This window comes from Lampetra planeri, chromosome 24 (assembly GCF_965212315.1).
Source record: "Lampetra planeri chromosome 24, kcLamPlan1.2.h2, whole genome shotgun sequence".
Lineage (NCBI taxonomy): Eukaryota > Metazoa > Chordata > Hyperoartia > Petromyzontiformes > Petromyzontidae > Lampetra > Lampetra planeri.
Window position 1 is genome coordinate 11,535,467 of NC_136130.1, and position 27,188 is coordinate 11,562,654.

Below are 27,188 nucleotides of genomic sequence, written 5' to 3' on the forward strand. Positions count from 1 at the left end.
GAGAAGACCTGAAGCTTCGTGCGGAGCGACAGACCAGGCAGCTTCCACACAGCATTACGCAACCGATGAAAATATATTGCCACTCGACTGATTTGGAGTGAGACCTCCGCTACCAAACCGGAGCCGGTCATGAGCACACTGCCAAGGTATGGGAAACTCTCCACTCTCTCCACAACTGCCCCATCACCGATTGGGAGTTGTGTCCAATGGTACAAAATACCCAGGCAGGTGCTTAGTTTTGGTGGGGCTGATGGTAAGGCCCCACCTCTTAGTGGCATACTTCAGTTTCAGCAGAAGCGTCTCTAACTCCTCCTCTGAATGAGCAGCAATTACCAAATCATCGGCATACGTAACGTGGTTGACCGATAGGGAGCCATCCCTTGACCGCATTGTATCTGTACCAAATGGTAAACCCCCCACAGCTATTGAAGGCTTCACGAACCACGTGGTCAAAATAGATGTTAAATAATGTGGGAGCCAGCGGACATCCCTGTCGCACCCCAAGGTGTACAGGGAATGGCTCTGACTCCCGGCCACGTAGTTTTACCCGGGCCCGCTCACCATCATAAAGGTCCTTAATGATCGTGAGCAGAGGGTCAGGGACTCCGAAAGCACGAAGAACAACCCAGAGCCCAGGCCTACTGATGGTATCATAGGCCTTGACCAGGTTCAACATACATACACACGTACGTGTGACTCCTTGAACCACGAGCTCACAGCGCACGTCATTCCAATGCCACTGGGAAATTGCTTTGCCCCACAGGTGATTCTTCAACTGTGAAAACACAGAAGTGACTCACGGTGAGGAGGCGGAGGCGGAGATCAAACTATTGAAAACCGGAGCCGTGAATGGCAGCCATGGCAACTGGGGACTTGCGAGCCACGGAATCGTCGTCCTGAAACAGCGAAGCGCCAGCCTCAACTCCCCTCGCCCCGTCGCTTGGGCGGCATCGCACTCCGCCGTCGTCATCAGCTGCACGTGGCACTCCCTTGCCAAGGCGCCTCCCAGTTGCGACCTCTCATCGACTACCACTTTAATAGTGCCGCTTGATCCTGGCCCCTTGGCGTCGTGGGCCCGTGCTCGCGATCAATAAATTAGCGAACAAACATCGTTCATCATCAAGGTTTTTGGGTTAGATCGCGTAAGTATGAATGTGTCGTAACCCTCCATCACCCGACACAGCCAAACAGTAAGGGATTTGTCACTAAACAAAACGACAATTAGTGACGACTCCAGCCCACCGGTGTGCTGGAGAGTAAAGCCACAACATTTACAATCTGAGTAGTACGACGTTTCGCTGGTAATTACATCCAGCATCATCGGGCAAATCGCCCGATGATGCGATCTAACCCAAAAACACTTTATTATGAATAATATTGATCGCGAAAGCCTGCGTGTTCAACTGAAAAAACATCACTCGGTATGACTCCACCAAGCCTGGCACGGGGAGGCGTTCGCAGCTTTTGATGATGGACACTCCACGTTCACGTTCCACGTTAAATCACCCAGCAAAAGTGTCCACAAATATCGAGTAAAATTAACGGAGGCCATCTATGTGGGCTTGAACTCGACATTCCCTTGGTGGGGGTCAATCCACGGTGATCCGCGGTGCTTACAGCGACTAATAATGGAGCCGTGTTTCTATCCACGGTCGCTCGGTCGGTGAGGAACCCTCCGTGTTTTGTTGGCCCTGGCTCAGCTCGGTTCACGCAGAGTCGACGGTCTCTGCGGTGGGCAACACGGCCTGCGGACAACGCGCTCCTGCCCACGCTGTGGGGCAACGCGGCTCCCCGCGTGTCAACGCGCACCTGCCCATGCTGTCACCATGCCAAAGGCCGAAGGACTCGAAAACGTTTCCCCTGGCCAGGCCATTGTATGCCAGCCCTCCGTGTGAGTGCGGGGAGCCAGGAGACCGTGGCGCGCAAGTCCGTTAGGGCGTGCCGGGCGGGCTGGATGATGTTGCCCTACGTGTGCTGGAGGAGGAGGAGACGGTCACATGGCTCTGTGTCTACGTGGGCTGACATCGACATACATGTATTTCATTATTTATTTGTCTTGTAAATATGGTGCTATAACTGTGTGAAAGTCACGTGTAAAAGCATTCGCTGAATAAAAAACTCCACGATGGGAGCACGAGCTTTGCTGACACGCTCCTCAGTTACGGAAGGCGGAGGATGCCTCGACCGCACACAGTGTTTACGAGACTCTCCTCCACATTAAAACGCTTGTCCGCCTTCTCTTAACCGCCGGATGTGATGCGGCAGATACTCCTGATGCGTTTTCCATGCCAGTCGGGATTTCTTGCCATGTCATGATCTTCTTTTGAAGATGTGTCATGATTGCCGGCAGCTCAGATTTCTCAAAAAAAAGTTAAGACACAAACAGGATGATTTTAAATACTTGGAGAAAACAGCACAAGTTATTGCATTGCTTTGGAATTTGACAGACCTTCACAAAATTACGTACAGTATTTTTAACTGAATATACATGCAACCACATCTTCTTTGTCAGACTATTATCAGAATTATCAATCACCCCTCTGCGTACAGTTTAGCGTTTTGCGCCGTGAACCTGGGCTAGCTGAGTTTAAATCCGAGCCATGGCTAGCCTCAGTTGCAAGTGAAATCTGGAGCAGTCACGGGCCCTTCACAGTCTCACATTGACCGGTGTAATGAAGTATGGTCCAACAGGCCCTATGATTGAGGTTGCATGGAGAGGCCCTCATCCAGTAAACGATTACAATTATCATAAATATTTAATCAAGCTGCATTTCTGTTACCTGTGACAGAAACAAACGTTGTGGTGTTTTTTTTTTATCAATCCGTGCACTCACTGCACTAGCGACGATTCTACTTTGCGTCTTTGTTGCTAGAGAGTGGATTGTATACGACCACGGGTAAACAATGCAATCTCTCGTCTGGGCTTCAGCGCTGTTATTAATCGTATCCCTTTGTTCCACAGAGCTGAAGGTCAGGGAAATGGATTTTGAAAGCAAGGCTTTCTAAAGTCTTTACGTTCCAAGCCAAAAAGCTCAACTTAATTAAAACACACACCCACTCCTGCCAAGAGTCTCGCAAAGTGGAAAACCACAGCTGTTTGGAATCTTACATTCTTCCGAGATATTTATTTGCTTATCACAGAATTGCAAGGATGGAGCAGCGGTGGCCGCAAGTTCAATCTCCCTGCGCGGCAGGAGACACGGGTGCGGCAAGTTTCTTAAATCTCCACCCCCCCCTCCTCCACCCCCTCTCCCCCCCCACTGCCTCTGCCCACCCAGCAGGATAAATGGGTTCACGACTGTTCGTCGACCGGCAGATTGCGCGTGGGGGGGGGGGTACATTGTGGCTACTCCCACCCCTTTAAAGACGTTTGCCTCGTGTGGAAGAGGAGGCCAAAATAGAGTGGAAAGAGAGAGAGGCTCCCTAGAGCTCCCCCTAGTGGAGGCCCTTCCACCAGCAGTGGAGCGAGAAACGCAAATAGCAGGGCTGCACCTTTACCTGTTACGACAGTGTAAGAAAACACGTTTAAAAACAAGTGATGAAATACCATGGATTATGTAACACGTTCCGACAATTAGCAGTCTGCAAGCTTACGGGCAGCAGTCAGGGCAGGGTCAGTGTGCATATTGGCTCATGGTCTTTTTTTTTCTCAGTTGCGTCTCAACATTTTATGCATTTTCTCTCTGATCTCTCCGACTCGTTTTTCAATGGCGCAAGTCCACGGATATCCAATGCGGCGTTCGAGTTTGGTTCTTAGCGGATCGTCTTGACGAGAGACATTGTGCCCCACGGCGTCACGGAGGGAGCTAAGAAAGGGCGGTGGCGGAGGGAACCGCGACCATCAGTTGGTGCGCGAAATGAATGACTGCCGTCTGAGCAGCAGATGCGTCATGACGGTCCCCTCGGGAGCAGGCGCTGAACCAGTCTCCTTCTGCCAAGGCCCCGCTCAATCCCCTGCGCCTCCGCTACCGTTTGTTAGACGACAACTCGAACAACAATAACGACGCAATCTAAACGGGGCGTGACGCTCTCGCTGTCGCGTCCCGAGAGGCGCTTCACTCTGCGCGCCACGTGGGAAGACGTCTACGGCCTGACGGTGATTTGACAAGCGTGGATGTGTTTGGGGCTCGCTTTGTAATGTGACGACGCAATGTTTCACACGGCTCTCTGTCTATCCGCTGCTGGGTGAAGGCTGCCAGCCGAGGGGAAGAACGGTCCAGGTTCAACTTGCCAACGATGCACGTACAAGGCTGGGAATTTACTGCGAGTTCTATAAATCTTTGCACGATGCTCTGTGTAATACACCTCCACCGCTCTTTTAATAAACCCTATGAACATTTAGACACCATATAAAGTGCACATTGCTCCTTTCATACATGGTCACAGTAGTTATTAAATGCCCTTTCATTCGTTTCTACACCACTGGGAGCGAAGCAACTTCACAGCACGAACATTTTAATTCGTGCCATCTCTCTCTCAAGTCCGGTCTGTTTGTGTAAGAGCGGGAAAAAAAACCCTTCGTTTTGTTACCTTAAAGGGTTCCAAGAATTCTGCTACCCCTGTCACGCTCTCCAGCTGCGATCAGTGGGAGCTGAACCCACGACCTCCTGAACTGCCAGCGGATGCTCCGGCTACAGCGCCGGAGGGAGATCCCATCGGCCGGATATGAGCGCGATGCCCATCGCTGTCCCAACAGCGTGCGGAATGTGGCAGCTACGGCGCAACGTCGAGCGCAAACGAGACGGGGAACAACGATTCAACACGAAGCGTCGGGGAGGTGTTGATGGAGAGGTGGCCGAATGGAAGTTCTCGGTTCTTCTGTGCTACCGTGTGTGCAGTGTGTGTGCTATCAATGCGAAGACAAAGACCCCCCGTATAGCCTTAACAGACTGTAGGGGCAAGTGCTGTGAGCGAGCACCTTTGAAGGCCGGAACGGCACACGAGGGGGGGGTGCTTTGCCAACACCACGCCAAGCCGCCTTTGTCTTCCCAGTGGCGATGTTTACACGCCGCATCAGGTACTCATTTGAGGCTGAGTCGACCTAGGTGAGGCCCAGGACCGGTTCAGATAATCGTCACCAGTGTTGGCCGTGAGCGGGAATCGAACTCGGCTCGCCGGGTTCGTAGCGCACCGCAGATGGAGCGGTGATATCAGCTCCTCGTGTCCAGGCGCTGGGCGGATTGTCACACTGCACGGTCATTAGAGACGGCGACGGCCTGGGGAGGCCTTCATCCAGCAGTGGAACGACCTTAGCTGTCGATGCTCATGACGATGACGACTTACGTTCTGTGCTCTGTTCAACCGTGATTTTTTTTTTATTCCGTCGGAGCTTCGGCGTTTATTTTAAGCTCGTGTGAGGCGCGATATCTCCACTAATAAAACATTTTTCATCGGATGTTATAATGCCGATGCTATCGGCAAAACGTGAGTTACCGTTCAACACCCCTCCCCCCCCCATTTATTTTCATGCCTTTATTTTCACAATTCAACGTTGGGAACAAAAATCTTCTCACGTTGCTGCGAATAAAAATGCTGGCGACAGCAAACCGCCACGCGTGGCTTCCTGCCATGCATCTAGTTACTTCCCCCATGTGACCTCAGTGTAACGAACGGTGAGATCCTTGGCAATCAGCTCAATCGTTTGTAAATATAAATATATTATTCATGTCAGCCTTGTTTTGAGAGAGCTTGGACCGACTGCATCACTTCCCACCGAGTCAAATTCATCATCATCATCATCTAAATCTGCTCTTTGTGTTTATTTTCTTGGCACCTTCGATGAGCATGGTTGGCTACGTACGGTGCGAAAGAAGCTCAACATTTAGAGTGCAATCCCGTTTATGTTTATACGGCGTCTTCTCGCGAAGCGTTTCACACGGCTTACACAACGGTGGCACGGGATGGAGTGATTCAGACGGCAGGGGCGAGCTACATGGATTGAGGAATGAGTGACGGCGATAAGAGGGGTCACTTAGGGGTCACGAGGAGGTAGGGGAGGGATGGAAATGAGTGGAGGGGTGAGGAAAGAGAATGGTCGACGGGGAAGGAGTGGTCGGTGATGCCGCTTGGTCACGTCGTTGGGTGCCCTCTAAATAGTTGACTATTCTATTCCCAGTGATCTTCATGAATATTCCGGAATGAATGTACATCATTCCCGAATGAACGGACGAGTGAATAGACAGCATCCCTGAATGAATGAGGAAATAAAGAGTGTTCTGCCACGCACGCAGACACACAGATACATGCACAGATGCACGCGCACACAGAGACACGCACACACACGCGCACAGACATGCACACACGCGCACACACATGCACCCGTGCGTGCGCGCACACACAAGACACACGCGCGCACACACAGACACACATGTGGTTTGGGGCTACGTTTTTTGAACACGGCCGCCCTAATGCGTTTCAGAAACGCACTCGATTGCTGTTCGCATTGAAAGGAGCAAGACAATCTGCCGGCAGTGTGCACGCCAAAACGATGAGTGGAGCAAGCTGGGAGAACTCCAAAGGTCCCTGCGTTATATATGACAAGGTGTCAGTGCACCGTGGGGTTTTTAAAGCCGGGGTGTGAGGGGGGTTGGGTAGACGGAGCAGATGTGTCTGAACACACAAAGGTGCGTGCTCTGTGTTGCATCAAGGCGCCTTTTGGCCTCAAGGTTCAAAAGAAAAGGGTGGTCACAAATGAATGCGACGACATGGATCATAATGGCATCATCAGCATCATCAGCAGCCGTTCTCTATCCACTGCAGGGTGAAGTCCGTACCCCCCCTCCCCAGATGCCAACGCCATCCCCGACGGGACTGCGGTGCCACGATCCATCTCGCTCGGACGCACGAGGGCAGCGAGTGCCGGTCACCTCTCGAGGTGTGACGCCCGAAACGTCTCCCCTCCTCTTCCTCACCTGGAAGGGTATTTTTGTTTCTTGGGATACGCGAACGCTTTGCAACCAAGATCTGCACAGAACCACTCATTTGGCCTCTGTCGTGCATTATGGTTCCATCTGCGGCCGTCTGGAACGCTCTTTCTTCGGATATGAGGACTGGAACCGTGGCATACCTCGTAGAGATCGACTCTCCACTCGTCTGTCAACCAGCGCAGCAGCACGGTGCTTCGCAAGGTGCAAGCAAATGCGTCCACTGCAGCTGGGCCAGGTGGAAGAGAGAGAGAGAGACGAAAGCAATTGCCTTCAGTGGACTTGTGCGCAGTCAATGGCAACGTGCGGAGACCTTCAAAGCGGCTGTACGCGAGAGACTCCTTGACCTACTGTTACCACCCAAGCTGAATGCCAGCACCTTTACACTCCGTGCTCATTACTCTGACACGGACATCAGCCTCAATTCACTCAGCCCCACCTCAGCGAACTCGATTCACCCAAGGTGAAATTCCATCAAGATGCATGGAGACCGCTTGCATGGGGTACCTGGATGAACACATTCATATATAAATACACAAATATGGGCAGCCATTGGTCAATCCACCGCTGGATGGGGGCCTCCCCACGCCACATGGGCCACTTGACCGTACCTTCCACGCTGGTCAGTGCAGGATAGTGACGGCAGGGAGCATAGCGTGGGAGCATACAGTACAACAATGGATTTTGCTCCACTGCCCTTTGCTGCTGCCCACCACGTAGCCCTGCGGCAGCAGCCTATAGCACCTGTCACGCACGGTGGCCGACACGTCTAAACACTACGCAGGCCCAGAGACCGCCATCGCTGGCTTTTAAAACAACGAGTGCAGAACAATTGCTTGCACGCGCGGTCTTTGTGCGTCGCGACGGCGAACGACGGCGAACGACGGCGAACGACACTCGCTACGTGTGGTGACTTGGGCAGTGCCGTCCCGCGGACAAATCCCCACGTGGCCACGGGGAATGCACCTCACTGCACGTGCGGCGGGCCACGTTGATCAACAACGCCACTGGGCTGCCAATAACGTGAACGCGCTGATTGTTAGTGGTCAGCAGCAGCATGGCCCACCGAGTGAGCGTAGATTGTCAGCGTCCGGCGGTTTAGGATCCCATGATGGGGGCGGCGCTATCAACACGCACTATCTGCTGATATACAGCACGAGGTGACCGTGATTACAGCCTCCACTAAAACAATTGACCACCACCACCAGCAGCTATGATTACCTTGGCTGGGCAGAGTTTGACGGCGGCTCGAGCCTCTATATTTGGGGGCCCCTCTTTTTCTATTGAACGCCTTCTATCGACTGTTTCACCACGACCACCCCTGCGTGTACACGCTTGCGCGACATGGTGTTGTAGAACGCCATGGTGTTGTAGAACGCCATGGTGTTGTAGAACGCCATGGTGTTGTAGAACGCCATGGTATTGTAGAACGCCATGGTGTTGTAGAACGCCATGGTGTTGTAGAACGCCGATCACGAGTGGTGGCAGAGGGCCACGTCAACTCGGCCACCACCGGCTCGGCACATTTGTGTGTTTTCCATTTTCTCCGCCAAGATGGAGTTTTCCACCGGACACAAACGGCCCTCCTCGCGCACATGTCACTTGCACCCCAAAGCCTTCAAAATCTCCTCCAGAGACGACCGCGTGCTTTGATAATCATAATAACAACATTCAGAATTTGCTGAGCAGCTACGGCAATCGATCCTGTCACCTCCAACAGGCCCCGCTCTGGGCCAGCCGGCACGGACTCAACGTCGCCGGGCAGTGAGCCATAGACGAGGCGGGCGATTCGCAGTCCGTTACGCCAACGCTCAACTTTTTCCTTCGAGTAACATGCCGTAGTAACGGTAACAATGGTCAAAAAATATATTATAATAATAATAAACTATTCATATGACGGCCACGACTAACGAAAACAATGTTTGCCGTATTTAGAATTGTTATCGTAGTTGGGGAGTTGCCCGCAGTGGAGAGGAACGGCGTCGCGGGGAGACAGGCGGCGACACACCCGTGGGTCGCGCCCACCGGGGAGACGGAGCGATGAAATCGGATCAAGCACGCTGCAAACAGCCAGGCTTGTTGCATCGAGGGAGTGGCGGAAACCGTTTGGCGAAGCCGTCATCCAGCAGTGGATTAATTATGATGATACTGGGGTACTATACGGTATCTTAACGGTTTCCACAGAGGTCATGAACGAAAGATTTCACATCCCGCTGAATTGAACACGATCGTGGGCGTGAGTAGCGCTCGCTCTGTGTGGTGCAGCATCTCAAAGCCAGCAAACATTTAGAATCGGTACAAATATGAATTTTTCTAGCTGTGGAGGTTCATCGTTGTTTTGTGGATTTGTGGATGGCATGATGTTTCTGTCAAAGTAACAGTGTCACGCAATTACACAATGCATAAGGAAGCATGTGACCAAGCATGTGATCAGGCATGTGATCAATCTATCAAGTGCGATTGCGTGTTTATTCGTATGTCTTGGGGTTTCCCTGAGCAACTGCTTCTCCCCAAGAGACTTCTGCTGGCATAACGTGAGCGTAGAGTCTAACACGCAGCATAACGTGAGCGTAGAGTCTAACACGCAGCATAACGTGAGCGTAGAGTCTAACACGCAGCATAATGTGAGCGTAGAGTCTAACACGCAGCATAACGTGAGCGTAGAGAGTCTAACACGCAGCATAATGTGAGCGTAGAGTCTAACACATAGCATAATGTGAGCGTAGAGTCTAACACGCAGCATAACGTGAGCGTAGAGTCTAACACGCAGCATAATGTGAGCGTAGAGTCTAACACGCAGCATAATGTGAGCGTAGAGTCTAACACGCAGCATAACGTGAGCGTAGAGTCTAACACGCAGCATAACGTGAGCGTAGAGTCTAACACGCAGCATAACGTGAGCGTAGAGTCTAACACGCAGCATAACGTGAGCGTAGAGTCTAACACGCAGCATAACGTGAGCGTAGAGAGTCTAACGCAGCATAACGTGAGCGTAGAGTCTAACACGCAGCATAACGTGAGCGTAGAGTCTAACACGCAGCATAACGTGAGCGTAGAGTCTAACACGCAGCATAACGTGAGCGTAGAGTCTAACACGCAGCATAACGTGAGCGTAGAGTCTAACACGCAGCATAACGTGAGCGTAGAGTCTAACACGCAGCATAACGTGAGCGTAGAGTCTAACACGCAGCATAACGTGAGCGTAGAGTCTAACACGCAGCATAACGTGAGCGTAGAGTCTAACACGCAGCATAACGTGAGCGTAGAGTCTAACACGCAGCATAATGTGAGCGTAGAGTCTAACACGCAGCATAACGTGAGCGTAGAGTCTAACACGCAGCATAACGTGAGCGTAGAGTCTAACACGCAGCATAACGTGAGCGTAGAGTCTAACACGCAGCATAACGTGAGCGTAGAGAGTCTAACGCAGCATAACGTGAGCATAGAGAGTTTAACACGTAGAGAGTTTAACACGTAGAGAGTCTAACACGTAGAGAGTTTAACACGTAGAGAGTCTAACACGTAGAGAGTTTAACACGCAGCATAATGTGAGCGTAGAGAGTCTAACACGCAGCATAATGTGAGCGTAGAGTCTAACTGTACACTTTCACGACCAATAGCCATAAGAGGTTTTTTTTGGGTTAGATCGCGTAAATAAAAATGTGTCGTTAAACCCGTCACCATCCGACACAGCCAATTAGTAAGGGTTGTCACGTAAACAGAACGTGGCCAATTCGTCACTAGTACAGCACAGCGGTGTGTTGGAAAGACAAGCCACAACAACATGTATGATGAGCGTAGCGATGTTTGTCATCACGGTGGGAACTGCATAACTACGGAGCTTTGATGTGGTCATGACTGGAACCGTGGCATACCCAGCATCAATCTCTTGCACAGATGTCTCTCTCTCTCTCTGCTCCCTCTACCTCTCTCTCTCTCTCTCCTTGTAGCGTTCGCTCTTTACCCTCCCGTCTTTACCTTTGATGTGTGGGGGGGGGGGGTGCCCTATTTTTAAAAGGCGCTTTTATCTTCGTGGAGATGACATCCTTCATCCATTCCCCAAGCGGGACTGTAATCTTAACCGTGTGCATTGCAAGCAGCCTCCGAGGGTGTCGGAGAGCACATTCTACGGGAGAGACGCGTGTTTCCGCGGGCGAAAGCATCTTGTTGTTTTTAATCGAGTACCTTCCGCACCCAACGCTAGGAATGGACTGCACGGCATCTGTTCTCTGTGTGCAGACAGGGTGGATTAAACATATTACGGAGTCCGTCGCCCTTCCAACTATTATCCAGCAGCATATGTTTAAGCATGCAAACTCTGGGCCAGGTTCCAAAAATGTTGGGTCTCGTGAGGAGGGTTCAGCCCGACAGATTACAACTTCATACGAAGCAGCCTGATCTATCCACAGACTTGACAGGCTGAAGGTGAGGCCTTTGTAAGTATCATGGCAGAAAATGCAATGTGGCAACTGTGTACTGTTTCATGTTGACCATAGCTCACCAGTATTCGACAGTACTATTAAATACACTGGAGCCCTTCCTCACAACAGCCAAGACTTTGCCTTTTGCTTTGAGGCAGAGCGGCTCTAGCGGAGAGTGAATTCATGTGTCCGAGACTCTCACACTCGCGACCCATGCATCAACTCTGACACAAATAATCCATTATTTGTTGGTCAGTGCGGGCTGGTGAAGCAATGAGCCGGTTCCAATGCAGACATCGCTTCCTATTGACGTTAGCCGTGGCCGGGAATCTAACTCAGGTGGCTGGCTTCATAACCGCAGCAGCGCTCCTGCCACCCACAACACAACGTGGCACGACAATGCTTGCTGCCTTCTGCAAAGCCAGACAGAGTTGATTACAGATGCCACCGGCTGATATATTGCAAAGTGATCTATGAGAGAAGACATCGCGAGTACACTGTGCTGCCTTGCCCATTGTGTGAGTGGATGCCTTGGCAGCTGTCTGTCAAATAAGCCTTCAAAAGTGCACCTGGATAAAGGACACGAAATGCGAAAACATTGCACGGCTGGATTGGGACTCAACTCATGATGCTCGAGCACTTGGCTGACCACGGGAATTAATTTTGGACTTGATGGACATATCTCCGCAGAACCGGCTCGCATCGCTCCGACACAGTGAGGGCATCCAGCGAGTGACAAGCCACTGGAAATGTGCAGGCCGGGTTGACACTCCACTCACTCCACTTGGGCTACACCTGGTCCATCGTGGGTGGGAGAGCGGAATTCGAGTGCGAGGGAGTTGGCAATACCGACTCGGCTCGCAGGCAGTGGCCGGGCCTGGACCATGAACTCCCCACGCTTGAGGACGCGGTTCAGTGTCGTGCGGGGGAGTGCTACAGGCCCTCTCCGCATTACTGCCTCATGGGCAAGGCCCCCCCCACCCCCACCGAGCCACCCGCGGTGGCCCCACAGCCCTGCCCTTTGTTAGCGGGACGTCAGTAGTGGAGGCGGAGGGCATTGACAAAATAAATCATTATCCCGAACGCTGCCAGTGCTTCCTTCCTGGGCCTCTCTGCGAGCGGCACAATGCGGACCCGCGGTGGGACGGTGCGTGGGGCGGCGGCGTGAGTCACCGGGCAAGAGAAGCGAAACCGGCGGGGGCCACGCTCTCGTGCCGTGAATAATCCCTCCTTTCTCCATTGCCCAGGCAACCAAACTGAAACTCAACAGTTTTATGTGAGGGTTTTCTTCTTTAAGTGAGATCTTTTCTTTTTTGCTCGTTAAAATCAAGGTCACTTTGGTTTTCTGAGTGGGTTTTTTTCCTTGTTTATGTTTTTTTTAAAACCAACCCCACTTTTTTTATATTTTATACGAACAGGATTTTTTGTGTACAGTTCCCATACTTTTAAGATCTACTTATTATAAATGCAACAATTTCACCTAATTGTTCACTAAGCTTTTTCTATACAATGTGAACAATGCTTCCGAGCAATAGAGTGGGAAAGTAATTAAATCATGATGCAACATAATTCCACTGATATTGTACCCCTTTGGTCAAACTATAAAGAAAATACACATTAAACATGAAACACGCAACTTGCTTTTAGATGTATATATTTTGTTACGATCATGACTAAATGCGGCCCATAATTCCTCTTGGGTACATAAAATAAATACCACTTTTCATAAAGCAACCGGCGTCACCCTATGGAGTGGTCTGCTTCTGCCACCATAATGTGGAATTCCTACCACACTGGCTTTGGGGGAGCACCACACAACGCTGGCTTGGGCAATGAGACACTTTTACCTTTTTGACAGTTATACCTCAACTCTCCAAATAAACGTTTACCCGGTAAATACTGTACGTAGTGATATTTTGAAGGGACCAAATTGTATAATTATCGCGAAGGGAATGTTCGTGTTAAACGTCGGGCCACTTGAGGCCACTTAACACGCATTCACAAAAACGACAACACCCCTACACCCGTCTCTCTGTGAAGCCCACGCCACGGCTTACCAATACCAATGCCCACGTTCTTGTCATTTTGGGCCAGGTGAGAAACTAAATATTCCAAGTGCGCGTTTTCTCCCCAAGCTTGGAAGGGCACGCCGCACCCCGGCGTGATCAGCGTGCTACGGGACGCACGCGTGCGTGGGCAATGGGACGCGCACATGTGTGGGTGCGCTCTCATGCCTACCGTGGAGCCGCGTTCGTTTCCGTGAGCGTTTGCAATGATACTTGCAGAGTCAAATCTCCAAAGTTTTCATGAAGGCACCGAGATGGAGTGGTGCGCCAGGTTGTCCATGTGGAATTAAACAATGGTGGCTACGCCACAGGCGATTGGGATTTAAAAGTATGAAATGGCAAAAACTAAATTACAAAAACAAATAAGTTAGATTGTGCCCAATCTCAATCTGAGCAGGTCCTGAAGCTAAGCTGGTTTGGGCCTGGATAATGACCACTGCACCACTGCTCCTCCCACAAGAACAATTTAAATATATACGGTGTTTAAATATCTAAATAAGTATACGGTGTTCAAATGTAATCGTATCCTAAGAGGGTAGGGGTTGACTGGGGATGTAGCGGGGGTGGTGAGGGCTGGGAAACGTGGAAGAGAGGAGAGAGATCAAAACCAGCGCACATCCTGGGACAAAGCGCCCAGGGCCCCAGCACCAACAATGAGCCTCAGGGACACCCGGGGCAGCCAGGGGCAGCACCAGCGAACCCCAGAGAATCCTGGGAGGTCAGGGCAACCAAGGCAACTAGTGAATGAAAATGCTGCAGTATGTTGCATAGAAATCCTCCAACTCTCTCGTCCACTCTCACTCCGCTGGGATCGCCATGAATCACCATCATCACCAGCCGTGATCAATCCACTGCTGGATGAAGGCCGTTACCCCCCACGATGCAACAATCCATCCAGCCCCCGCACACGAACTGATCATGATTCGTGACCACTTTCCATCGTCTCTTCTAGCCACCACGCGTCCTGCACCAACTCACTGGTATATCGTAATCGTTGAGCTCACATCGTTCACCTGCGCGTGTTCTCTACTGCGCCGTGAATATACGGAAGGCACGATAATAAAAAAAAGGCCAGTGTGTTTACAGTAATTCTAAATGCGTGTCCAAATTATTGCATAATGTGAACAACAATGACACAATACAACGGCACTAAAACACGATACAAGGACCCTTCGTTGCATCGTGACCGTGAGTCACATACTGCTTCACAAGGACATTGTGTTCCCATGCTGAACTTAAAATGTCTATTTTCCTAGAACAAAGTACGATAACATTTTTAATCTCAAGAAGCAAATGACATTATTGGCTGGTGCTGAGGGCTGGGTATCATATTACATTACCACCATTTACGCACCACGTTCAGAACGGTGGACGTTCAAAGATTTCGCGACTTGCCATAGGTAACAAATAAAAACGTGAAAGACAATACACAACAGTTAACCAGAGCAAGAGGGCTCCGGTTACCTGTGGCGTATGCGAAATGGGCACGGAAAAGAAAAGGTCATGAGTTTCACTCCATCGACCACGTCAAAAGCATTATTATTCACAGCATGACATTTCAAATGCCATGAATTTATAACCCAACAATATTTTTTGCTCGTAATAAAAACAAATGAATACATTTCCTTTCATGCATCCTTCTGGACGCGACACATCATATGCACAGTATGCTTTTTGAAAAAAGGTCTGCGATATTCCTCGAAACGGGTGGATTATTTTGTGAACGCGGCCGAAGGCGTGAACGCCACCGCACCTCGCAATCGTTTCCTTCCACCTCCTGGAGCCTGCAGATTGGGCACAACGTAACAGCTGTCCTCTCACAATGCCTCGCCAACTCACTTTGGGTCACCCTTTGACCTCCGCCCTCTGAGTGGCACTCCGAAGATTAATGTCAAGATGTATTCCGCCAAATTAATGACTGTTTATACTTGTGGGAGGAGAACCGGAGCGTCCGGAGAGCAATGTGATTGTCTCCTTCACCAACAAGTGTCCCACCCGTGATAGCTCCCCCTTCCTGGTTACATCTACAATGCTTTCTCGCCACACCATGCGTTTCCCTTACTCCATTCTGCCATACATTACGAGCACCTTCCACAAGAACATGTAGTCCAAAGCGCAGCACTCTCTGACTCAGATAATCACCACTGATGTCAGTCGTGTCCGGGAACCAAATCTAGGCCGCCGGGTTCGTAGCGCAGTGCGCCAGCCACCGCACGCACGCACAAACACAGATAAAGAAACAAGAGGATGCCTGTGTCGCCACATTCAGCCTTCAAAACTTTAGGTGCAACTTTCTGTTCTGGATGTTACCCAGGTCAGCCTCGCAGAGTCAATGCCATTGTACGTGTCCTAACGGGTTTGTTTCACCCCCTGGTTAACTAAAGCATACAGGAAGATGCAAGCGATCCTAGTGAGCACCCATTAAGATGCGTGTCGCACACATACAGGCCCATCACATTTGCCAAATACATTATTTGGCAGTGTTTAAAAAGTGCATTTTTTTGGCATTTTCATCGACAGCGTGCGGGCAGACGTGGCTACGGAAGATGGGATCTGGGGTGGTGCGGGGGTGGGGGCTGGCTGGGTGGGAGCTGGGTGGGGGCTGGCTGGGTGGGGGCTGGGTGGGGGCTGGCTGGGGGCTGGCTGGGGGCTGGCTGGGTGGGGGCTGGCTGGGGGCTGGCTGGGTGAGGGCTGGGTGGGGGCTGGCTGGCTGGCTGGCTGGGGGCTGGCTGGGTGGGGGCTGGCTGGCTGGGGGCTGGCTGGCTGGGGGCTGGGTGGGGGCTGCCTCTGGCTGAGGCTCGTGGGAGTGTACGCCCCCTCCCCTGCGCGAAGAAGAAAGCAGAGACATAAAAAATATATAAAATCGGAATCTAAAAACCACCACCTTGAGCAAACACAAGGGCAGAGAGGCGACACCCGCATGTTTTGTGGTTGCCAGTCCCGAAAGGGAAACCCTCCCACTTGACAACGAAGTAGAACAAAGTAGTATTAAAAAAAACTTTTTTAAAAACACGCTTTAATGAAATGTACTGTACTGATAATGGAAGAAACTCCACGACTCCAGGAAGTGGCCCCGCAGCTTGCCATGACGTAAGAGCCCGTGAGTGGCCAATTACAGCCAACGTTAGTTGACCGTGGACAATTAGACCCAAGGCGAAACATAACATGTAAAAAATGATGTTTAAAAATATACGTTTTTAAATTTGTTATGATAGAATATAGCATCGTCACCAATATGACATAAGTAAACCAAGTTTTCAGTCGATACCACATTGGGAAGTCGGTTAAAATTGAGTTACAATATTTGAGGATACAACAACAACAGAGAGAGTGAGTGAATACAAAGAGTGTAATACTAATAAAAAAAAACCTCGGGGCTGCGTCTCTCCGTATGAAGTTTCGGGAAGATTAAAACCTCCCGCAGGTGGCCAGGCAGCCTCGCGGCACGCAGCCGGAGCCAGGTTCGTCGGCGAACCTCGGCGGGGGTCAGACACAGCGCCGTGATCATTCCACGTGGAAGTGACCGCGTGTCTGTATCATTGCGGCCGAGTGGACGTGACGCGAAATCTTAGGCGGTGTAACGGTGGATCGATGAATTTGATTAAAGTCGGATTCTTGACGCTCGTTATAAGTGCACCGAATCGCGCGTGGAAGAATTGGTGTTTATCGATCATTGCGATTATATTTAGGGGCGGTGATATGACCCAACCGGAGCGAGGTCCGACACTTGTTGCAAAGGTTGACGGTTCGAATCCGGTAGGCCACCCCGGTTATTACTGTGGGTGGAATGACCAACAAATACACGCCAGCTTCTTCACAGTGGAAGTTAAAGATCCCCTGACGTCGTTCGAAACCAGGACATTGTGTGCCAGCGTCACGGTTCGGATTTGCCAAATTAGCACAATACCTAACGCAGAACAACTTAGTCCACTACTGAAGGCTAAGTCTGAGAAACAGAAAGCATATGTGATAGCCTTTGCAATATAAAAATGGCACACGTACCAAATGTATTCAATGATGATTATTATTTATATTAGATTACGTTCCCTTTAAACTTTCACCATTCGCCCGCCTGGTGTCAACGGAGCCCCCCACTGCCACAGGGCATAGCGGCACGCCCCGGCGATCCAGCACTCAGGGGTTAGCGGATCACGCGGAGTTCATCGCGTGCAAGAGACTCCAATCCTGCATGGAAACTAGGTGCTCATCAGATTGCAGTACAGGAAGTAGGTTACTGACATGCGCATGCAGTTTGGAATGTCATTCTTTCTTATTGTGAGAGTTTTCCTTGGATAATCTTGTTTCCTTTCACATGCAAAACACTCATTTCGGTAGTGGTCAAACATCCCAGAGCACAAAGCAAGTTGTGAAACCCAGCGCAGCTTACCTGGTGAATAAAATGGCCCTATGGTTAATGCGGTCGAGTGATATGCGGAAGAGTGATTGTTGCTAGGCTCCCCCTTACATTAACACAAAACTGCTCATTCCAGCTCTGTGGAGTCAGATGGGTTGTTAGTTTAGACATCTCCAGATTAGAAGGAATCTACCGCAGTCTATTTTAAAACGCACTCTCAACCCATGGCTGTCCGATCATTCATGTTCCTGCCCTTACCCCTGCCTGCTGTGTCAGCCGGGCATGGTGCCGCCCCCACGCCCACGTCCACCCCCACGTCCACCCCCACGTCCACCCCCACGTCCACCCCCACGACCACCGCGGTATCACCGACTGGACAGACGGGAAGGGCGGCACACGCCCAGCAGCTGTCGGCGTGCTTCTGAAACGGTCCGTCGCGTCCGCACCCAAGCCGTTTCCCGTGGACAGCCGTCCGATCGCTGTCACAAATAACTCGACGTCACCTTGTTCGAACATTCATGGGCACGGCCTCTGTGTTGTTGTTTTTATTACAACTCGCAGCGATCTGCAGTCTCTGCAGCGAATAAGTAAAGCGACATCGACTGGAAAGTAGACGTTAAACGCCCTGCGACAGCATGCACATGACAGGCCACATCTGTGCTGTGTTGGAGCCAAAATGTTTCACCGTGGTCGAAAAGGTACAACAGTGTTGTGCCTATGAACCCAGACATGCGAGTTCGATTCCCGGCCATGGCTAACGTGAGTGGCGAGTGAAGTCCGAGCCGGTCCCGCGTGCCCTCACCTCGTCAGCAAGGGCGGCAGACAACTCCCACGACTGACCGTGGATTCACCAAGGCCTGTAAATGATGAGCATTTAAAATGTAAAACAATAATTCAATGATAACTGATTTTATGTAGAGTTGGGGAGGACATGCTGCTTAATGATGAGCTGCAGCCAAGCAAGGAGGTAAGGCCTGAGCGGGCATCCTCCATGGAAATGGAACAACGAGATGGCACCAGATTGGCAAGGCCTTCATCCAGCAGTGAATAGGTCATGGCTCATGATGAGCGCCTCCCCTGGCTGCAGGGATCACGTGACCTAAATGCCCACCACATACGTACGAAACGACACGTATCAATCCGCACACGAGTGTGCATGAATCGTTGAGCTGAAGAATTGATATTGAGATGAAGAATTTACATCATGACGCCGCTGCAGTAAACGCACTGGGCAGAGCAACGCTGCCTTCGTAGCGGCTTGACACCGCCTCGGGGCTCGTGTGAGCGATAGTATCGCACGTGTGTTCTCTCTCCAAAATCTCCGTCATACCTCATCTGCAGAGACCCTTGCTGTGGGTCAACCCGCATGTATTATACCAAATGTCTGCACTCTGCTCCGTCGGTGAGGAATCGACGTCTGCGCTTTGTGTCTCGGGGAGATTTTAAGCCGTTTTGAGAAGGCAGCTTTGTTTTGTTCAAAAGTGTGTCTCACGTCTTAGCCAGCAAACATTACGCAGGATGAGAACAAGGTCAAAATGAAACGGAGAGTATTATCAAAAGCGAAGCAAAGATCCATCGTTTACGTGCATAGGCTGTTCTTCGGAAAGTATTCTTAGAAAGCATCTACGAAGGCCGGGCAATGCAGATTGGTAACGGGACCAGCACCACATCTGACCACATTTGTCTTCCTGGCGACAATGTTGAACACGTTGCACCAGGCACTAATTGTAGACTCAGAAGTTACATATCCATAGGTGATGTGCGTGCGCGTAAATTGAACTTGTGAGGATCACAGCACAGTGCTGCAAGCGGTACGATGTGCGGCACACGCGCGCGTACAAGCAAGACCTGCTGGGTGTCACCGTGCCCCACCACTCGCACTGCTACCCATCAACCGTGCTCCGTGCACTACCACAGCGTGTGCCATCCGCCACGAGTTGGCGTTAAAAACCTCCCGCGACCTTTTGTGAGGGCAGGCCACTCCCTGGCCGAGTAGTAAACTAAGGGAACCCTGGAGGATGGCACTGAAGTTATGTCGCTCCGGGTACTCAATGATTCATTATTACAACTTAGCTTCTTGGTTCTTTCGGCAAAGTCACGTAGAATGGAAATAATAAAATAATAATAAAACATAATAAAATAACATAATATATTAATAAAATTATATAATAATCTGTTATAATATTTATTTATTTTATATTATTTCCATTCTACGTGACTTTACCGAAAGACCCAAGAAGATGAATCCCTGCAGTCAGCTTTAAATCGAAATATTACAACTAAGTCGAGGGTATTTTTGAATGACATGTATGGTATAGGGAGGGATGCTACTCTAGTGTAGTGGTCAGCACGCAGTTGAAACAACGACGCAAGTTTCGTAAATCCCCCCCCCCCCCCCAGTGCCTCTGTTCACCCAGCAGCAGATATGGGTTCACCGCAGTTCATTGACCAGCAGGCAGAGGTGGGACAAAGTCATTGTTATGCAAGTCCAAGTCGAGTCGCAAGTCATCAAATTCATGACTCGAGTCTGACTCGAGTCCAAGTCACATGACTCGAGTCCACATCTCATAGGTGGGACAAAGTCATTGTTATGCAAGTCCAAGTCGAGTCGCAAGTCATCAAATTCATGACTCGAGTCTGACTCGAGTCCAAGTCACATGACTCGAGTCCACACCTCTGCCAGCAGGTGAAGGGCAAAGTGTTCTCACTCTCACCCCTTCCCACACAGCTGGCCGGTGTGGAAGCGTAGACCAAAACACCCTCCAGAGAGGCTCTCCAAAGCTCCCTCCCGTGGAGGCCCTTCCGCCAGCAGTGCCCCGATCGAGCACTTGCAGCGTCGAACATTCACCCTTTGCCACATATTTGTGCAATAATTGCAAGTGACGTCCCAAATTGCCAAACGTACACCTCATTGCAGACTGCGCACCCTGGCAGCTCCTTGCAGAAATCGCGGCGCGACAGCGGGAAGCGTGCACACCGGCCGGGTGTCAGAGGGCTGAACGCGAGGCCGATCTTGGCGTTCCGTAACGTCCGTCTTTCATGTACGCCCTCCCCGCAGGTGTCTCTCGCAGGGCAGACGTGGTGCATCGCTGGGCTCTCACCTGGCGCTTTATAAGTGGAATGATTGATTCGGCAGCCATCTCTCCTCTGATTTAGCCAATGGCAGATGGAGTTAACCTACTGCACCTGCCTTGCAAACCCATACCTGTGAACGCACACGTGCACTCAACCACATACACGCGCGTTTGATGAAATGCACACTTTCGCTTCACACACAAACACACGCGCGCACGCGCGTACACACACACACACACAAACGCACATTAAAGGCCGACCACATCCAGTCTAAAGAAAGCCATATGTCGTGTGGCCAAAAATGTTTAAGGAGATGCTTTGACCACACGTCCTTACAAGTACTTCTCAAAGAGCATTTATCTGACAGCTGCAATGAGGGCTTGAAATATAGAATGCATCCTTAGGGTCTTTGGGCTGCACCGTGTCCCCTCTGTCTTAATTAGGGGCATTCGGAGATAAGGGCAAACCAGGCAAACCGAGGGAGATGGGCACGAACACGTGCCGCTACAAAGCAACCACATCGCAGCGCTGGAGGCTAAAGCACCCCGGCACAAGAGGATGCGTGTGTGGCTGAGCACCATTGTTGTCCCCTCACTGCATGTTGCTGTTGTGATGGACATCTGTAAAAATCACAGAGCTTCAAAGCTCATCGGATTTCTCCAGGATAAACACAGATTCCGATTCTGGTTCTCAAAGCGTTTTGCTCAATGCAAGCGTAGACCATTAGCCTCCTGGTGTTGGTTTTTGTTGGTTTTTAGTAGTCATGCTGGAAAAAATGTGGGCGATAGAAACCTTCACACAAGGTCTATCCGCGATGCGTTTATCTCGCAAATGCCAACAAACCTAAACTTTAGTGAGGCCCTCCTCAGGCCCAGCCTTGGGAGCCCAGCCCTGGTCCTGGACTCATCAGCAGCTGCTATGCAAAGTCAAAGGAAGAGGACGGAGAAGAGAAAGCAGAACGCCAGACGAAGACGAAGTGCCCAACGAGAGGGAGTCGGGGTCCTGGGTGTGGAGGAGGGGCTGGTGGTCAGCAGTGCATCTTAAAGTGCAAACAACAAGGCGCTTCAGGGAAGCTGGGCAGAGATGGCTGCACAAGCAAACTGATAAAAACCCAAAGGTCGTGATTTACACATTGAGTAAACCTTTGCACGGGTCTCTGAGTACACAAAACAGGCACCGAGCTAACAATCCAGTCCATTAAGTGAGGGTCCATTACACCCCCAATGTACATCTCCCTGTGCTGTTTAGTGGCTTGCTAGACGATGGGCACGGAGGGGCTGGGTGAGTGCTGGGTGAGTGCTGGGTGAGTGCTGGGTGATTGCTGGGTGGCAGGCATCACCCAAGTGATGACCAACATCCCCGCTGCAGGCCACCGTTGTCATTCCGAAACCGGTGGGTGGTTGTTGACGGGTGTCATCTGCAGACTCGTGGGCCCTGACGATGACGATGACGATGCTGTTAAATCATTCGCAAGCGTGGAGGTTCTTGCTCATGGCCCAAATCTTTACTTTCGAACATTACCCGAAGATTCAATTCCATAAATAGCTATTCATCCAGAGTTCTCTTACAAAAACACATAGCAAGCCTCAAGGCAATGACTCTTCCTTGGATTTATGAATCATTATTGATGTGCGCAATATACTCTGACATTAAATCATTGCTTCAGTTTAACTCCTGGAAACCTGGGCTGGCGGTGCGGTGGCACAGTGACGGGCGCACGTTGCTCTGATCGCGACCACCCGACTTCAATTCCTGGCCATGGCTAACGTCAGCGGCGAGTGACGCGCCAATCCGTTTTGGGCTCCCTCCCCTCTCCATTGCAGCATGGTGAGGAATGTTAAAACAACCGCCATAACTAAAACTTGCATGGGGAAGCCTTCATCCAGCAGTGGATTGACAGCGAACTGTAAATTATTATTGTTAAGGAGTGCCGCTGCTTTAATAACAAAAGGCCAAATTGGCCATTTAGAGTCAGCGGTGGGTTGGTACGACCTCGTAAGCTTAGGGCCGGACCACCTATGTAGGCGCCAAGCTGTGCCGAGCATCTTCAAATAGCGTGGGGTAGGTGGTTCGTGTCATCAGTGCCCTGCTCTAAAACCACGCACAGCTAGAATGTCGTCGTTAAACGGGGCGACGTTGCTTCTCCAAGCAATGAAAATCCCCTTTCAACCGACTGAGAACAGAAAAAGCATCGGGTTGGGTGTACATACGTCTTATTTTTCCAGGAAAGTATCAAGATTGCTTTTCAGGTGGGTCCTGCAATAGGATGTTTGGCCAGCTTGTTAAGGAGTTGTTTTGCACGTGGGAGGAAATGAGATGACTTGGCGAGGACCCTCGTGGACACCCTCCGTTGGGTTGACATCGTGGCTCTGCTCACAACGAAAACAAATATTCAGCCCTTCGTCGAAATCCGCTTCTGGACGAACGCCCCCTCGCCCCGTGCCGACGCCGTGTGGGTCACCGGGGTTGTCTCACCACGAATCACCACGCCGGTCAGCGCGGCATGGCAAGGGAGGAGCATCCGAGACCGGTTCAAATATCACTCGACCCTGGTGCGAGCCGCAGCTGGGAATCGAACTCAAGCCACCGGGTTCCTAGCGCAACGTGCTAACCGCTGTGCCACCGCTCCACCCGGTCCCTACACTATTGCGACGTGTACACTGCATACGTACCGTATATTGTTTAAATAACATTCAACAACATAATTTACGTGTGTGTGTGTATATATCGTCAATAACACCCGACCCCAACCTTGCTGAGATTCCTGCCTGGAAAGCTTCACCGTCGCCAGGACGGTTATTTTGCCGTGGGCTGCTGGCGCGGGGCAGTGGGGAAGGAAGTCCCCGGGACGTGAGGGTGCTGCGCTGTTCGTGCTGACGAGACAGCGCCGCGCCAGCAGCGGTGGCTCGGTGCCACAATCCGTGTTTCACTGAGACACGGTAAACCTTCACACCTGCTAAAACGCATCTACAAAGCAGATTTTTTAAATAAACCTGACGTTTATGTGAATTCTGCACCGATTCACCGGGACAGACACGCACGACCACACAGGACCAGCTCCGCTCCTCTCTCTGCCTGTCCCTCTATCTCTCCGTCCATCTGCCTGTCTGCCAAGCTCCCCCATCACCCACCTCCTCACCCTTACCACACTTTCCCCTCCGTTCCATCCCCCACCCCCCCATCTCAACCCCTTGCCACTGCTCCCCCCGCTCCTGTCTCGCGAGTCCCACCCTGGCCGTGTCATGGCCCGGGCTGCCCCCCGCCCCCCCCGGGGGGACGAAGGGGCTGCCAGCGACGGCTTCTGCAGGGGGACCCCGGCGTGAAAGGTCCCCGGCGTTCGTGCGCAGACACCGGCAGCGGCGCGGCTGCACCCTGGCAAGCGGCCCCATTAAGAAAAACAAATATCCCGCCCTGATGTTGTTCACGTGTCGTGCGTGCGCGTGCGTGTGCGTGCGCGTGTCGTGTGTGTGTGCGTGCGTGTGCACGCGTGCGTTTGTGCGCGGAGGTGTGAAGAGCGGTGGTACAGTCATTGGCGCGCTGCGCTACCAACAGGAATTGAACTTGATCCAAATTCAATTCCTGTGCGGGACCGATAACAGTGACGAATATCTGGACCGGGTCCTGGGCCTCCCCTAGGTCAACACAGCCTTAAATGAGTAACTGGTGCAGGATGTAAACAACATCGGCACTGGGGAGACAAAGGTGGCCAGGCGTGGTGCTGGCCACTCACCCCCTCGTGTGCTGGGCCATGCTCCATAGGCGCTACTCGCTAACAGCACTTGTCCCAACGGCCTGAGTCGGTCACACGGGGAATCCTGTCTTTGTGTGCACGTGTGTCTGTGTGTTGCCACACGCAAAGAAAGACAAAGATTCCCTGTTTAGTTTCTCGCTAACAGCAGCGAGCGCTATAAGAAAGCAACTGAAACACGGCTGTGAATAACAGGGACGAGTTGAGTTTAAAGCGGTGTTAGTGACGAATATGTTGATTTCTTTCCGTTATTTGTGCTTCTGCGCCACTGCCCGTGCAGCAACATCGCCACACATTGAGATTTAATAGGACACGTGGAGCCTGAAACCGGTCACTGGAGACCAAATGCAGAGGTGGGGATCGCCTAAAGCCAGCAAACTGGTCAACAACAACAATAGACATGGCCGAGGCCTGTTGACACCAGTGGGCCGTCGACACACCGCTCAGGACCAACAGGGCCCGATCTGCACCTCGGATCGCGCTTTTATTTTCAGTGAAGCGCTTCATAGCGGTGTGCTTTTTGAGATGCCATCCTCTCGAGGCTTCGTTTTTTAACGGCAGGGCCGCCGTGTCGTTAGACGATTTTTTATTGAGCGTCGCCAATGAACGCGGCGGCGGCGGAGGCAACGACAACGGAGTTGGGACCCCCCTCACGAGGGCCGCGGCAAAACTTCAAACAGAAACCTCGGGCACAGCGTTGGCGGTCGTGTCGAAACGCAGACCCCTAAATACTTTACCATCACCATCACTAAATAATACGACGATAATAACCATCCGGCATCTCAGGCCAACGTTTGCCTGCTCGGGCCCTCCTTTTTCAGAGCAAAGAGAAAGCAAGGAGAGTACTGCTGGAGCTTGGCATTCTAAAAAAAAGTCGTCATTTAATAATGCTGTCATTTGATTTTAACAGAGAGCCCTTCACGGCGTGGTGTCTCAGATTCCGAATTTGGATTATGCCAAAGTATTCCGTGGAGATGTTTGGTGTTTCCAAAATAAGTAAGCTTAAAGTCCGTGGCATCAGTTGGTGTTATTCCTATCCATGAAGTACAAATAGCAATAGAAAATGTTGAAAATATCTACCGCACATTACACTCGTTATATAAACCAACAGCTCTCCCACGAAGAGGAAAATGCGTGCAGAAGACGAAGAAGCTGTTCCATTCAACATGCGGACGTTTGGGAGGCGTACCATTACACCAATTACAATCACACGTGGTATTTGAATCGCATCCTCGTGCTTTTATTTCACCATGGGAGATACCGGAGCAGAGCTGTGAAACCAAAGCAGCCGACCGAGTGAGATGCAACGGAAGTGTAGAGGAGCCCGGCGCGCCCCACGCACCTGGTTCACGTGCGGGGTGACGTCACAGTCTTCCTGCAGCTCCTCCACGTGGTGCTGCTGAAAGTTGCTCACTCCAATTGCCTTGCAGATGCCTGCACACGAACAGAGACGGTCAGAGACGGACACCCCTCACCGCGCAGCCACTAACGGACGGTCAGAAGTGCCGCCAGCCATCGGTAACGGAGGGCAGGACGGCGCACAAGGCGAGAGCGGCGTGGTCACAGCACCACGCCCGGCCGCCTTTGTCTCCCCAGTGCCGGTGTTCACGTACCACCACCCGGTACTCATTTAAGACTGAGTCTACATAGGGGAGTTCCAGGACCAATTCTGATATCGCTCACCACTGATGTTAGCGGTGGTGAACGATCGAACCCATTTGTGCGCAACACGCAAACCACTGCCTCACCACTTGCCATACACAGACGTACGCAGAAATAGCAGCAACTACTATTGCCTATGTAGCAGTGATATTACCACAGTATTTGTGTGAGGTTAGGTGCAGTTTGCAGCCGTGGCATGGTGAAGGTTGGCTTGCAGGAGGTCGCATGACAGACCCAGGTGCCATAGGTTAACAGACCGGAGTGACCAGCAGGTCCACCACTTAGGCTCCCACTGCGATAACTCGCTGTGTAATAGTCCATTACACTGCTCATTGTTGTACGCATTCCTCCTCCCCCCCCCCTGCTGTTGCGACTGCAAGCAACTGCAAATTGCATCATTCACGAGCCTCCTTCACAGAGGTAGATCGTGACACCTCTGATACTGGCATTTGGCAAGTCCGTTCATCTCCAGGTCCTCCTGCACCATATCAGCTAATTCTCTGGCTCATTCTGCACTCGTGCATCGAGTCGGCCAAACCGAAGCTGCTTGAGCAAACAGTGGCTGGGCACTGCAACCTTGCCTGCCAGACATGGCCACTGCTGTGGCATTGTTCAAATCTTGTACTGCTACCTGTGCTAAGCTTTGTGATTATGTGAGGCCATGCAGACCGCTGAAGGTTCATGGACTTGCTACAGTAGGATACATCCAGATGCTATAGGGTAGCTGGATGCGCTGATGGTAATTGTGACTTCTGGGAAACCCTGACCCAGTTTCTCTCGTTGCCACATTTCAGCCGTTCCACGCTTCATTCCTTCTTGTGAGCAGAGCTCCTCCACCGCACGTTACTGCTAGGGGCTTCCCAGCGGCATTGCTCAAGCACAAACTCCGAACAGACCGATGTAGACACTGCAGATACCAACCAGTGGGATGTCCTCGTG

At 51.3% G+C, this 27,188-nt stretch overlaps 1 protein-coding gene across 3 annotated transcripts in view; it reads right to left on the minus strand.

The window, feature by feature from the left end:
* The window catches only part of LOC144726800 (putative oxidoreductase ZK1290.5), a 99,043-nt gene that overhangs the window by 19,515 nt on the left and 52,340 nt on the right, over nucleotides 1-27,188 (minus strand). For all 3 annotated transcript variants that reach the window (XM_078605702.1, XM_078605700.1, XM_078605701.1), the window contains one exon: nucleotides 25,930-26,021. In XM_078605702.1, the coding sequence (XP_078461828.1) occupies nucleotides 25,930-26,021 (92 nt within the window). The remainder of the gene's footprint in view (nucleotides 1-25,929; nucleotides 26,022-27,188) is intronic.